The sequence below is a fragment of the Lepisosteus platostomus genome (assembly GCF_059453375.1).
Source record: "Lepisosteus platostomus isolate fLepPlt1 chromosome 5 unlocalized genomic scaffold, fLepPlt1.hap1 SUPER_5_unloc_3, whole genome shotgun sequence".
Classification (NCBI taxonomy): Eukaryota; Metazoa; Chordata; class Actinopteri; order Semionotiformes; family Lepisosteidae; genus Lepisosteus; species Lepisosteus platostomus.
Window position 1 is genome coordinate 274288 of NW_028291473.1, and position 13882 is coordinate 288169.

At 41.5% G+C, this 13882-nt stretch overlaps 1 protein-coding gene across 1 annotated transcript in view; it reads right to left on the bottom strand.

Annotated features, from left to right (window-relative positions):
• Window positions 1-6034: 6034 nt before the first annotated feature.
• Window positions 6035-13882, bottom strand: part of LOC148638166 (zona pellucida sperm-binding protein 3-like) — a 42004-nt gene continuing 34156 nt past the window's right edge. Inside the window, exon 6 of the mRNA XM_088623389.1 lies at window positions 6035-6088. Coding sequence (XP_088479515.1) covers window positions 6035-6088 — 54 coding nt within the window. The remainder of the gene's footprint in view (window positions 6089-13882) is intronic.

Sequence of the window (13882 nt, forward strand, 5' to 3'; positions counted from 1 at the left end):
GGGTGTGTATGAAATGAGCCTCAGCAGAGGAGATCAGCAAGGTCCTTCTCCAGGCCAGGAAGGACTTGTTGAATCACTTGAGGAATCGGCAGGTCGGGGATTGCAAGAGCATAGGGCTCATGTGTGGTGAGAATGTGAGACTGGCGGAGTCCATGGACTGTTTTATGTGGAATCTTGAAGACACATCAGCAAGGTAAGATATTTAGAATTTATAAGGGTTCTTCTGTTTCATTTCTAACCTTTACCTTTATGTAAGGGTATGTTAAAATGATATACCAGTGGTCCAGATGCCCTGAGCAAGAGGCTGCTGTCCAGGAGGAAGAGATGCCAGAGACTGAAGTGGAAGAGGAAGGGGAAGATGTGAGTTCTGGAGAACTTTCTATTTTTTCCAAATGTATCTTTTGTTTTATACTTGTATTCTAGTTTGTCTTAGAAGTAAAAATGTTTAAATGTGTATTTTGTATTCCTTCTGTCCCCCCAGTTCTTAAAAGCCATCAGCAGGCTTTCAGGAAGATGGTGACCCAGGCTGGACTGGACAGAACGCACTCCCTGGATGCTCCTCACCTGGCTGGGTTTAAACAGGACCTTACCAAGGATCTTGGAGTGGCAGATTGCTCTCAGGAGGTATTTATTTTTTAAAGGCATTTAAAATTGAGCAGTGATATTTCCATAGCACATGTTTTTACTCCTTAGCTTAAAATTCACCCATGTGAAATCTCAGCCATAAACATAGTGACTCTACATTTATCAGGTAGAAAATGTTTCCAGATTCCTGTTTTTATGGATCCATCTGCATCTTCCTTAAACTTTGTAAAGGGCCTATCCAAAACAACAATTATTGTAACCAAATGAAGACCACTGGACTGTCTCACCAAATCATTGCTAATTATATTAAGAACATAAACCATTTTCCGGGCTACATCCTAAATGATATCAGTGTGAAAGTAGAGGATCCCAGCCTGGCTAACCTCATCATCAACTTCCAAAGTATCCTAAAGGATATTCAGAAGAAGAACAGTAAGAATGTTGCCAAGAGATTACTAAAATTAGGTCATTTTCATTATAAAACTTCTTTCAGTTGTACTTTTAATTTGAATACAAAAAAAGTTGATGAGTACGAATTTCTCCCACAGATATAGACAGTTGCAGAGTCCAGAACCAAGTACGAAGGATTGCTGGAAGGTGTTGATGGTTGCAAAGAGAGATGTGTTGCACAGACTGGGCAAGACATCACCTTGCCTGAGCAGCTTCTTGTACTGTATTACCTGCAGGCCTTTCTCCACCTGAAGCACCTGCAGCACCCAGGGGTGGTAAAGAACATGAGAGTAAGGATACTTTCATACAACAAAAGTAATAAATTACATATATGGGATTTTTACAGTTTGGTGTATTCATTTTTATTTTCTCGCTATTACAGTTCGAGAAATGGGTGCAAAGAAAGTGTTGTCTCAACAAGTGGGCACAAAAATGGTCATAATTCCTGTTAAAGAGCACAAAACCTAGAACAGCAGCTGGCTTCCTTTACATTTAGTGAAGAAGGGGAACATGCAAGTTGATGGCTACATTGATATACCCATCCACTCAATTCAGGGTTGTGGTAGAACTGGAACCATCCTGGCAAGCAGTGGATGCAAAGTACTGTATCACTCATAATGTGACACCAGTCCATCACAGAACTCACTCACACCATGGCCAATTTTCATAGAAGCCAATTAAAATCCATGTTAATACCGAACAAAAGACCTCCACCTGCATAGCTCCAATCATGTACAGTATTTAAGAAAATCTGGAATGTACCTTTATTGCATTTTATTTGTGTTTTATCAGCCGTTTCATCTTTACTTCACTAAACTACGCTGTAATGCCCAGGTCAGCAGCTGCGAAAGGAGACGAAGAAGATGGACTGGTCAGCCAATGTATCAACAGTGTCGAAGTGCTAGAGAATTGGAAGCCCAACACAGGACTGCCACCAAATGACATGCAAATTAAAAAGTTGATAAAGTATCAAATCTGGGAAGGCCTGAGCATCACTGACGATCCTGTGAAGGGGAAGAAGTTTGTGACTTCCAGGTGTTTCCAGGAGGGAGAGGTGGTGTGTGATAACAATGGCAAGGTCATCACAAAGACAACTGCTGAAGCTCACAGGGAGAGATGAGATGTCTTTTCTTTTCAGATGAACCTGCACAAAAACTGCATTGATGCTCGTGAAAAACACTGAGCCTGCCTCCTGGATAAGGAGGCAAATCGGAAGATGGATAAATCCATCAAAGAGAAAAGACAATGTAAGGGCTGTAAGAAAGTCATTTATAATCAACGAACAGCCTGTCATAATTCTGTCTGTGACAAAAAGGGACATTGTTGAGGGGAGAAGAGCTCCTCTGTGATTACAGCATTTCCAGGAAATCATTTCAAGGTGAAGGACAAGCTCTGGAGTGGTTGGTTCACTGACCATTTCCAAAAAAGAAACTAAGTAAGTATATTAAAGTTCATATTTTGAAGATATTCATTTTCTTGTACCTTGGAATTAATGTAAAAATTATATTCGTGTTAATTTCTTGAAAATAGCATTTCTCATTCTCATCAGCAAGGATATAAGGAAGGGATATGGGACTGCTAAAAAGATACATGATTTTCAGGAGAGTATAGAAGGCAGATAACTATCCCACTCAATTGTTACTGCAAAGAAATGCCACAGTGTAAACAAAAAGGTGAACCATTCTTGAAATTTATTGACAGAATCTGAATAGCACAGCATTCCCAGACCAGGCACTGGAGTTTCCTGCAGCGTTAGATGGGTAGTTTCTTGGTAAGAGAGAGATCGACAGAGTACTGGACTTCATGAACAACACCTTTCCAATTCATCGAGAACAGAGCCCACAAGATCTAGAGTCTAGAGAACAATTTCTTACAATATTAGTGGTAGTTTCTGAATAGGTTAAGGACAACATAGTTGTAGAGCTATCTTGCAACTTCTTAAAAGTTGTAAAAGTGATTACCATATTGCCAGTGGTTTATATTTAAAACCTAAAGATTTTAAATTGAATCTTTCTTAAACAAAGGACTTTTTTCACAGGAACAGCAGCCTAAATCAGTTGATGACTGTAAATATGTCAAGCTTGTGATAAATTTTAAAGTGCAAAACAAAGTTGTATTGTTTTGGTTTTGTCTTCAACATCATATTAATAGGCATGTTATTTTTAGAGCAGCTGCCTGCCATTCACCACCAGCCAAGATGCCACGAGGTACATGAAATGACCCAGAAGTACTTAATGATACAGAGAAGAGCATATGGGGGGAAAAAAGAAGACAAGAAATATCCATTAACACGTGCATCTAGAAGCCAGAAGACGGGTGATGATCAGCATTTCAAAAGCAGACACTGGAGGTTGAATTCAAGTTTTAACAGTGATTGTCTATGTTTGGCCTCAACACAAATCATATTAATATGCTCACATTATTAATTTGTACAAAGTCTCCAATATTCATTACAGGCGACGTTCCCAGGAGTACACACGACCCAGCCAGAACATGGCTAGCTGACGTGCAGTGGACCTCAGGGAAAGAACTCTTGCCCACACGGATGTCTCTGCTCTGAAAACCACTGGATAAAGGTACATGGCGGTCTGTTCTCAGCTGTTGATTTTGTGAAAAATATTGAATATGAAAGATTGAAGTGTCACTATTCAATGAAGTTCAGACATAAGTATTATATTGAGAAGCTAGATCTGTTCTACTAATAGCTTTAGTACCTCAATATTGTACTGTTTGCTCTGGTTTTCAGACATCAGTCCAAGATTATTGGTGGGTTAATTGATTTCTGGTAAGATTGGCCCCACGTTTGAGTGTGTGTTTACATTTCTATCTGGCATCCTCAAAAGATGGTTTTGTTTCCTTTTCTTAATTGCTCTTGATTACTAGAGTTTATTTGGCATGATACATTTGTGATAAATGCTTTTTCTTTGTGAATAGTCTTATTTTAATGTACATAATGTCAATGAGTTAGTACCTTAAAGAACAAGCAGTAAAAGAAATGACATTTCAGGTTTATTAGCTAAAGTTTTTATAAGTGAACAGATTCCTTTACAGTGCAGAGACCCATCTTTAATATGCTGTGTGTGCTCATAATGGACTTGAAATTTGTTTTTGTCACAATGTAAAGGTATAATAAATAGATAATATACTCTATTTATCAAGACTTGACTATTTTAATTCCATACTTCCATTGACTGCTTTGGAATGCATTCCTTACAATTTTCCTAAATAATAATTGTCTTACAGTGTAGACCTGGGTGACATAACAGGGGTCAGGGCTGTGTTGACTGGAGGTATGTGTAGACTGGCCATTGTCTATGTGAGACTGTGGGGTCACTAGGGGTTCCCCCCCCCCAACACCTGTAACATTGTCAAGTGGTATAATTACCTACAAAAGCTAAAGTTTCCTCCATTAAGGGGTCACTATTTGTTACATTCTGGCGGAACAAGAGACAAGATAAACCTCTCACTGTCACTGACGGAGCAGTCCGGGACACTCTATGCTAGATTGGACTGTTGTCTTTGGAAGATGGGGTCACAGGTGATGAAATAGACCACAATGGCAGTCCTGCCTAGCTGTTATATCACTGACAGACTCACCCAAGTCTGTCAGGGAAAACCAATACTGAGCAACGAGGTAGGGAAGGACAGGTGTTTAAGTAGGATGAGTGTGGTGGTGAATGGGAAAACTGATAGGTGAACTGATGGATAGGGGCTACGCCTACTTCTGCCTCCTCCGTTGCCGGGAGGCAGGGATCGTAACATTACCCCCCCCTCTACGGGCGGCTCCTGACGCCCTAACGGGACGATCCGGGAAGTTAAGGTGGAAGTCTTGGATGAGGTTGGGGTCTAGAATATCCTTCTCCGAGACCCACGAGCGCTCCTCCGGACCGTAGCCTTCCCTACGACGAGATATTGTAGGGATCCACGAGACCATCGGGAATCCAGGATTTTATTGACCGTGTAAGCAGGGAGTCCATCAATTACTCGAGGCGGTGGTTTTTTTTTTTGCGGTTTAGACAGGGTGGATCTGTGAAAGGGTTTAAGGAGGGAAACATGGAAAGTAGGGTGGATCCGAAGGGTAGGAGGCAAGGCCAGTCGGTAAGTCACAGGAGTGATCTGGGCGAGGACACGAAAAGGACCAATGTACGTGGGAGCAAGCTTGCCAGAAGGTTGCTTAAGAGGAAGGTTACGAGTAGATAACCAAACAAACTGACCACGTCGAAGTCTGGGTGGGATACGACGGCGCCGATCAGTCACCTTCTTCCGCTGAGCTGAGGTGCGAAGAAGGGTGGCTTTGGCCTTCCTCCAGAAGGTCTTCAGGTTAGAGATGTAGTCCTGAACCGAAGGTACCTCTGTGTTGGGATGGGAGTCAGGGATAAGAGGAGGTTGATAACCTAAAGCACACTTAAAGGGAGACATGCCGGTAGATGTGGTATACAAAGAATTGTGTGCATACTCTGCCCATGGGAGCAAGGACAACCAATTATCATGGGTAGAGGAGATATAAGTCTGTAAATAGGTCAGCAGTTCCTGATTCATTCGTTCAGTCTGACCGTTGGCCTGAGGGTGATAAGCTGAGGTAAGTGAGACTGAGGCGCCCAGTGACTTACAGAAGGCCCTCCAAAATCGGGAGACAAACTGAGGGCCCCTATCAGAAACAATATCCTTAGGGATGCCATGCAGTCGGAAGATATGTTGTACAAACAATTCCGCTAGTTCTCGAGCTGTAGGTAAGGATGGTAGGGGAATAAAATGGGCAGATTTGGAAAAACGGTCTACCACCACCATAATAGTCGTGTGTCCATGGCTGGGTGGAAGGTCAGTAATAAAATCTACTGAGAGGTGGGTGAGAAGAAGGCACAGGGATGAAGAATCTGTTTTTCTCCATGACGTTGGGAGAGAACAGCACCCACACCATGGCCAGAAGCATCCACTTCGACCACAAAGGGCAAAGTTGGATCAGGGTGTTTTAGGATGGGGGCTGTAGTGAACAGGTGTTTCAGACGCTGAAATGCTTCTCCAGCTTGAGGGGTCCATTTGCCTTGTTTAGGTCCTTTACGGGTCAAAGAGGTTATGGGAGTGACCACCGAGCTGAAGTTTCGAATAAACTTCCTGTAAAAGTTAGCAAAGCCGAGAAATCGTTGAATGTGTTTTAGATTCTTGGGAGTGGGCCAATCAGTAATCGCCGAGACTTTACTCGAATCCATTTCCACCCCCTCCGGCGAGATGACGTACCCTAAAAAGTGAATCCTCGAAGCATGGAAGGTACACTTCTCTAGTTTGACATATAGCTTATTCTTAATGAGCCGGGAGAGTACTTCTCTGACATGGAGAACATGATCCTGGAAGGAATCAGAAAAAATTAATATGTCATCTAGATAAACCAAGACAAATCTTTGTAGGAGATCACGAAAGATGTCATTAATAAAAGATTGAAACACTGCTGGAGCATTAACCAAACCAAAGGGCATGACCAAATATTCGTAATGTCCATGGGTTGTCATAAATGCCGTCTTCCATTCATCCCCCTCCCGAATGCGGATTAGGTTATAGGCCCCTCGTAAATCCAGTTTTGTAAAGAAATGTGTGGGTCATGCTGCTGTAGCCAGGGAAAGCCTAGCACCAGAGGATGTGTTGGGGTCTCAAGGAGATAAAACCAGATGTCTTCCACATGGGTGGCGCCTATCTGCAGGATTATAATTTCCGTTTGCCACCTAATAAGTCCTGGAGATACGGGGGAGCCATCAATAGACTGGACACGAAGAGGGGTAGACACCAGGGTCAAGGGTAGTTTCCAAGCTCGAGCGACGGCGGCGTCTATAAAGTTACCCGCCGCCCCTGAGTCTATAAAAGCAAGAAGAGGTCTCCTTTCATTACCCCAGAATAGTGTAGAAAAAATAAAAAATCCTGAGGAAAGGTGAGGGAATTGAGTATTCTCACTCACCTTAGGAGTCTGAGAAGGTGGGCGGCGCTTCAAGGATGAGTATGCAGCAGGGCAGGCCGCTTTAAAGTGTCCAAATTTCCCACAGTACAGGCAGCGACCCTCTCTTTGGCGCCTCTCACGTTCTTCAGGGGTTACCCGGGTGCGGGCTATTTCCAAAGGTTGTTCTGAGTCGGCAGATCTGAAAGGTGATAGCCGAGGAGCCTCTAGTATAGGGGATCGAGATCTCTCAGCACTCCTATGACGAATTCTGAGTTCTAATTGCCTTACCTGTGAAATAACTTCCTCCAAGGTATTGCCCAATTGCGGCATATTTACCAGATGGTCCTTAATTTCTTCACTGAGTCCTTGACGGAAAAAAAAAATAAGGACCTCATCGTCCCAGTGAGTCTCTGCTGCTGCTACTTGAAAATCAATAGCATAATCATGTACAGACCGATGGCCTTGATGGATGGAGGAGAGGCGGAAGGCAGAGTCTTGACCAACTATGGGACGACAAAAAACCCCCTTAAATTGTTCTAAAAAAAAATCATAATCCTGAATTTCAGGAGCCCCGCGATCAAACAGAGCAATAGCCCATTCCAAAGCGCGGCCGGTTAGCCGTGAAACTATGAAGGCGATCTTGTCCTGAGGAGAAAAAAAAGTCTCCGGGTGAAGCCTGAGAACCAGCGCACACTGTGCTAAAAAGCCCCGACATTTCGTAGGGTTGCCGTCAAACCTGTCAGGTGGAATTAGTGAAAGAGGTCGAGGGGCAGGTGTAGGAGCTGGCGGAGGCGGAGCCGAAGCGGCAGCTCCAGCGTTGCTTCCTCGATTGCCGATGGGCGACATTGCAGACAGGTGCGCAGAGATCTGTTGGACGGAAGCCTGGAGCTGGAGTAAGGCTTGTCCGTGCTGATCCAAAGCCGAGCGAATCTCCTCTTGCTCCACTGTGTCCATGTTAAGTGGCTCAGTATTCTGTTATGGGTTCGGTAATAGGGACCGAACCAGTGAGTGAACCCACTTGCAGGAGCGAACAAAACCAAGTCGTAATCCGAAAGCAAACCGTAATCGTAGGAACGAGCCGAGAGTCCAGGGGAAGCCAGAAATCCGAAAGGGAACGAGTACCGAAGCCGAAGCGAGATCCGAAGTCGTAGTCCGTAGAGCAATCCGAGAATCCAGGGGTAGCCAGTAATCCAAACAGAGCGAAAGTAACCAATCCAAGCCGAGATCCGAAAAGCCGAAGTCCAAAGGGAAAAACCGCAAACCGAAAGCCAAGACGAACACAGAGTAGAAGTAGCGCAACCAGGAAGCTCGAAAGGGAAAACCAATACTGAGCAACGAGGTAGGGAAGGACAGGTGTTTAAGTAGGATGAGACGGGGGTGTGGTGGTGAATGGGAAAACTGATAGGTGAACTGATGGATAGGGGCTACGCCTATTTCTGCCTCCTCCATTGCCGGGAGGCAGAGATCGTAACACTAATGAGTTTTATTGCCCTTGACATCTAACTTACTCCAGCCCCCCTTGTGGAAACAACCCCTAATTACTGTTCATGAGCTCCTGGCCAAACTTGTTCCCAGTGGAACCAACCTGGAGCAGCAGAACAGAGGTTTTTGTTTCTTTAAGTTGTCTGCTGTTGTAAAACAAGTCATCCCTTAGGAATAAAAACTCTCCCTCTAGTCTGGTTGCTATCTCCTTTATTTGCCCTATATTCCCAGGGCAAAGCAGCTGAGTGATCAAAAGCTGAACTGCAAGGAGCTGAATTTCACACTGGGTTACAACAGACCCTGGTGGGAGAATGGGCAGGAGAGGGCCGGTTGTGCTCCTGAACTAGTCCCCTCCTCTCCTACTCTCGTATTTGCATCACAGTCTATAAACTCCAGCCCTATTGCTTTTCTTCCAGTTCATTTTTTTTAATACAGCTCGTGAATTATGTATACTCTTCTGAAGTATCAAGAAAGCACTCTTATGTTTATTTCACGTACAGTATACAACAGACTGCTTGATAGTAACCACAACTCCAATAACATTAACTAGAGGAAGAAACCCAGCTTCTGCTCAAAAGAAAAAAAACATTGAAATCATAAATCTCCAACACTGGCTGGAGACTCTGTGTGTCCGTGCTCAGCGGTTATACAGGACAGGACTCAGCGCGCAGCAGGTGCGGCTCATTGCTCTACGCTCCCCGTGCGGAATGCACGTCTCCTCCTTCCAGACTCGTAACACCGCTGCATACTGTACATCCCTCTTAAATCCCAGAAACACAGAAACTCCGGGGTTTCTGTGAGTCAGTACTGGGTTTCTCTGTTCGAGATTACAAGCAGAAACCAAAAAAGCGCTGAAAGCAGGAAGTTATTTCTGTTCGTAGGCATAAACGTGTAAAAATACATTTTCTGATTCCTAAAACCCTAATAAAATCCATCTAAGTCTCCCTTTCGTTCCCAATGCACATAACTGAATATAAACCAGTCAAGTTCAGGTACTTTTCTGATGTACAGTATCTGAATAGTTCTGGCGCGGCTGTTGTAACAAAGATACTTACGAACTTTTTTTTTCATACGAGCTCTTGCCATTTTTAAAATGAATATTTTTTTGAATTAGCTAAATCACACGAAACACCAGCATCACTTATCGTAAGCATCTGACCAATTACATTGCTGAATGTTAAACCCATTTAGTCTTATATTTATTTTATTTATTTATTTTTATTTATTTTTAACTTGTTTTATTTTTTTTAAATTACACACCTGTTAAAGTAGTCCGGATCGCGGTCACCGAGGACCACTCCTGTCTCCCCAGATGACACTTTTTATTTTTAAGATAAACGCGAGATAAACGTTTGTTTGAAACTGCTCCACAAATTTTCTCACATGCACGTATTCTCCAATATCACCACAACAAAACCATAAAGTTTGTTTCCACAGACATGACACTATTATGCAATAAACCAATAAATTAATGAACTAGCAGAATCCCAAAACACATGGCAACCCGGCAAGCACAGCATGTCAATATCATACATTTTTACCAACAAAACCGCAAAAGCAAAAACCAGCAAATATATATATATCCCATGTTTTTACCTTATTCTGGAGCATGATATATATCCAAAATAACCCAGACTAGTTTATCTCAAGAGCTAGAGACTAGTAAACGTTACTGATTACGAAGTAAATGTTTGAAGAACGAGCGCCAGAAATAAGGCGATTTGATTGGTAAAAATCGCTGTCATTCTTTGTATTTTCAGCCATTCAGAGCCCTTAGGGGGTGAGACTTCCTCTAGAAGCTTCAGGCTGCATTTTTAGCTGTCAATCATTGACTCAGAAGGGATAATCAATCAGTTTTTTATCAGTTTCTTATCAGTGCTCCTTTTTTTCACACCAGAAGGCAACTCTGAGGTTTTTTTTCATTGCATAACAGCAGATAAAGGCTCTCTAGCAGTGTCTTAAGGTTTTTATAGCAATTGCAATGGTTTTTATTCTTATTATTTTCAATATTTTTATGATTTTTTATTATAGGCGTGAAATTTCATTCCAGGTCCAGTCTTCACAAAACATGATGTAGAATTTTTTCTAATTGATCAATTTGTCCCAAATTTTATCCAAGCTAGTAGCCACCTAGAACAAGGTTTTCAAATCATTCCCAGGCCCTTGACATGCATATAGTTGAAAAATCTGACATCTGAAGACCAAAAAACAAAATGTTCGCCAGCTTTTTTTTTTTCATATGTTTGTCTGCTGAGTGGACACATTAAGAAATACAAGACATTTGACTATTCACACTCAAAGCCATGGGGGTTAGCTTCAATTTAAGACCTGAACCAGGCTCCTGCTATGTTCTGCTGCAGAGATATAACAAATGTTTAAGGGGGAGGAAATTCCAGGCAGACATTGGCTAAATATGTCACTGGTAGTAAAAGGTTAAGTATTCTTGCCATTTTTAGCATATTGTAAGTGGATTTTTTGCAAACATTTTATTTTTTAAATCACATGAAACACAATCAACCCCTTGTAACTTCACATTGATAATTCCTGAGCTTTATAACTGTGTATTATTTCTTTTTACCTTGTTTTAATATTTTTTATTATTTTTGCATTTTACAGAGCTTTTTAATATATTGTGAGCATTTTAGTGTCATTTTAAAATAGGACTATCAATGGTCCTGACTTTTAAACCTGTATTTATTCTGACATTATTCTCTCCACCTGCAGATGAGGGAGGTATTTGATTTTAAATTTGTTGATTTGGGGGGAAAATATACATTCATTTCCTTGTATGTATCACCAGTGGGAAACTTGGCATTTTTGGATGAATTGCAATCTTTACTGCAAGGCCTTCAGACTGATATAGAAATGACTGGAGATTTAAATGACACATTTGATAAATCAGACAGGAACAGCATAACATCTAAAATGGCAAAACCCTCTAAAGTACTGAAAAATTTCCGGCACTTTCATAATAAATAAAATTTAATTTAAAGCATAAAATTTGCTTTAAAAAGAAAACCACAATTTTTACGATATCATATTTCACTGATCATACTGATCGACGTTCAGATGAAGATTTTGAGGATTTGAATATCAATGGAGAGTACATTGATTTTGGGACAATGTTTGCATCTGAATAATCCTTCCTCCTGGAAAGAAGGAAAAAAAAAAGTTTTGAGTCTCAGTCTTCAGGATCCCCCCCAAAAAACGTGCAAATTTGTTTCCGATGTATTTTGGATAAGATATAACTCTCATAGAAGATACATTTTATCAGTTGAATGCAGTCGATACTTTCGACTTTTTATATGATGATAGGACCTACATTTAGGGCTCAGTACTGATAACTCTGCTGCTATTGATGGAGTAGAAATATCTGGCAGTTTTTTTTCTGAGGCAAGAAGTCCTAGAACACCTCCTATAAAAATGTTAAGATTCAGAGCAAGAAATATTTTTCCACCTCACCTAATGCTATTGCATTAACGAAGCTGAAGTTGGCTTCTTATTCGCCAGCTGCTGCTTTGCGTTTTTCGTTCCATATTAAATGCTGCTGCTGTGATGTTATGTCATCTTTCGCCTGTAGATGGCTCTCTACAGTCATTTTTAAAAATACTTATCCGGATGTATTACTGTATATTTCCTCAGTAAAGGGGAATATGTAAGTAGAGACTGTCCAAATTGCATTTTTGTATGAAACACATTTCAGAAACACAACTCACAATAAAACAAACTGGCATGTTATACCACGAGTAAATAAGACAAAGGCAAAACGTAAATTCACTGGCACTTTCTGCATATTTTCCACGACCTTGCCTTCTGATCATAAAAAGACTCAAACTCTTGCATTTTACAAGAAATTTTAATATAGCAGTTTTAAATGGGACATTTAGAACATGGTATATGAGACTATATGGTTAACTGAGGATGAGCAGAGGGTGATCGAACCTACCTCCTGGTTATAAAAATGTCTAAAAATTCTGACACAGATGTGTGAGAGACAATGGAAAAGACTATCAAAATCCTGAACTTCAGGACATTGTACTGTACCGTTTTTTTAATACAACCCTCTGAACATGGCATGAGAGAATACATTGTCAAATGGTAAATGCAATGTTTGCTATATTTCTAGGGCCCTCCCTCCCTATTTCTGACATCAAGGTGTGAGACACAATATAAGAGACTGTCAAAATCCTGAACTTCAGGACATTTTATGATACCATTTTAAAAATATGACCCTCTGAGCATGGCATGTGAGAAAATGGCATGTGAGAATGCATTGCGAAAAGATGAATGCAATTTCTGCTGAATTGCTATGGCCCTCCCTCCTGATTACAAACTCGTCTCACAATTCTGACACTGAGGTGTGAGACACAATGTAACAGACACTATTAAATTGTGAAGTACAAGAGATTATACTGTTACATTTTTTTTTAATATTGACCCTCTGGCATGTGAGGACTAAAAATAGCACACATTCTGCGAATTTGCTTTGTCCCTCCTTCCTCGTTACCTAAACATCTTATACCGACACTAAGGTAAATGTCTCTAAATCCAGAAGTTAAGTTGTCAAAGTATATCGGAGTCAACCGATACTGATCAGGTTCTGCTGATGCTGAGCCCGCAGCCTTCACCATAAGGTCCAATTCCCCAAGCCTGCTGACCTTATACAGTGCCTTGCGAAAGTATTCGGCCCCCTTGAACTTTTCAACCTTTTGCCACATTTCAGGCTTCAAACATAAAGATATAAATTTTTTATTTTATGTGAAGAATCACCAACAAGTGGGACACAATTGTGAAGTGGAACGAAATCTATTGGATTTTTGAAACTTTTTTAACTAATAAAAAAATGAAAAGTGGGGCGTGCAAAATTATTCGGCCCCCTTGCGTTAATACTTTGTAGAGCCACCTTTTGCTGCGATTACAGCTGCAAGTCGCTTGGGGTATGTCTCTATCAGTTTTGCACATCGAGAGACTGAAATTCTTGCCCATTCTTCCTTGCAAAACAGCTCGAGCTCAGTGAGGTTGGATGGAGAGCGTTTGTGAACAGCAGTTTTCAGCTCTTTCCACAGATTCTCGATTGGATTCAGGTCTGGACTTTGACTTGGCCATTCAAACACCTGGATACGTTTATTTGTGAACCATTCCTTTGTAGATTTTGCTGTATGTTTGGGATCATTGTCTTGTTGGAAGATAAATCTCCGTCCCAGTTTCAGGTCTTTTGCAGACTCCAACAGGTTTTCATCCAGAATGGTCCTGTATTTGGCTGCATCCATCTTCCCCTCAATTTTAACCATCTTCCCTGTCCCTGCTGAAGAAAAGCAGGCCCAAACCATGATGCTGCCACCACCATGTTTGACAGTGGGGATGGTGTGTTGAGGGTGATGAGCTGTGTTGCTTTTACGCCAAACATATCGTTTTGCATTGTGGCCAAAAAGTTCGATTTTG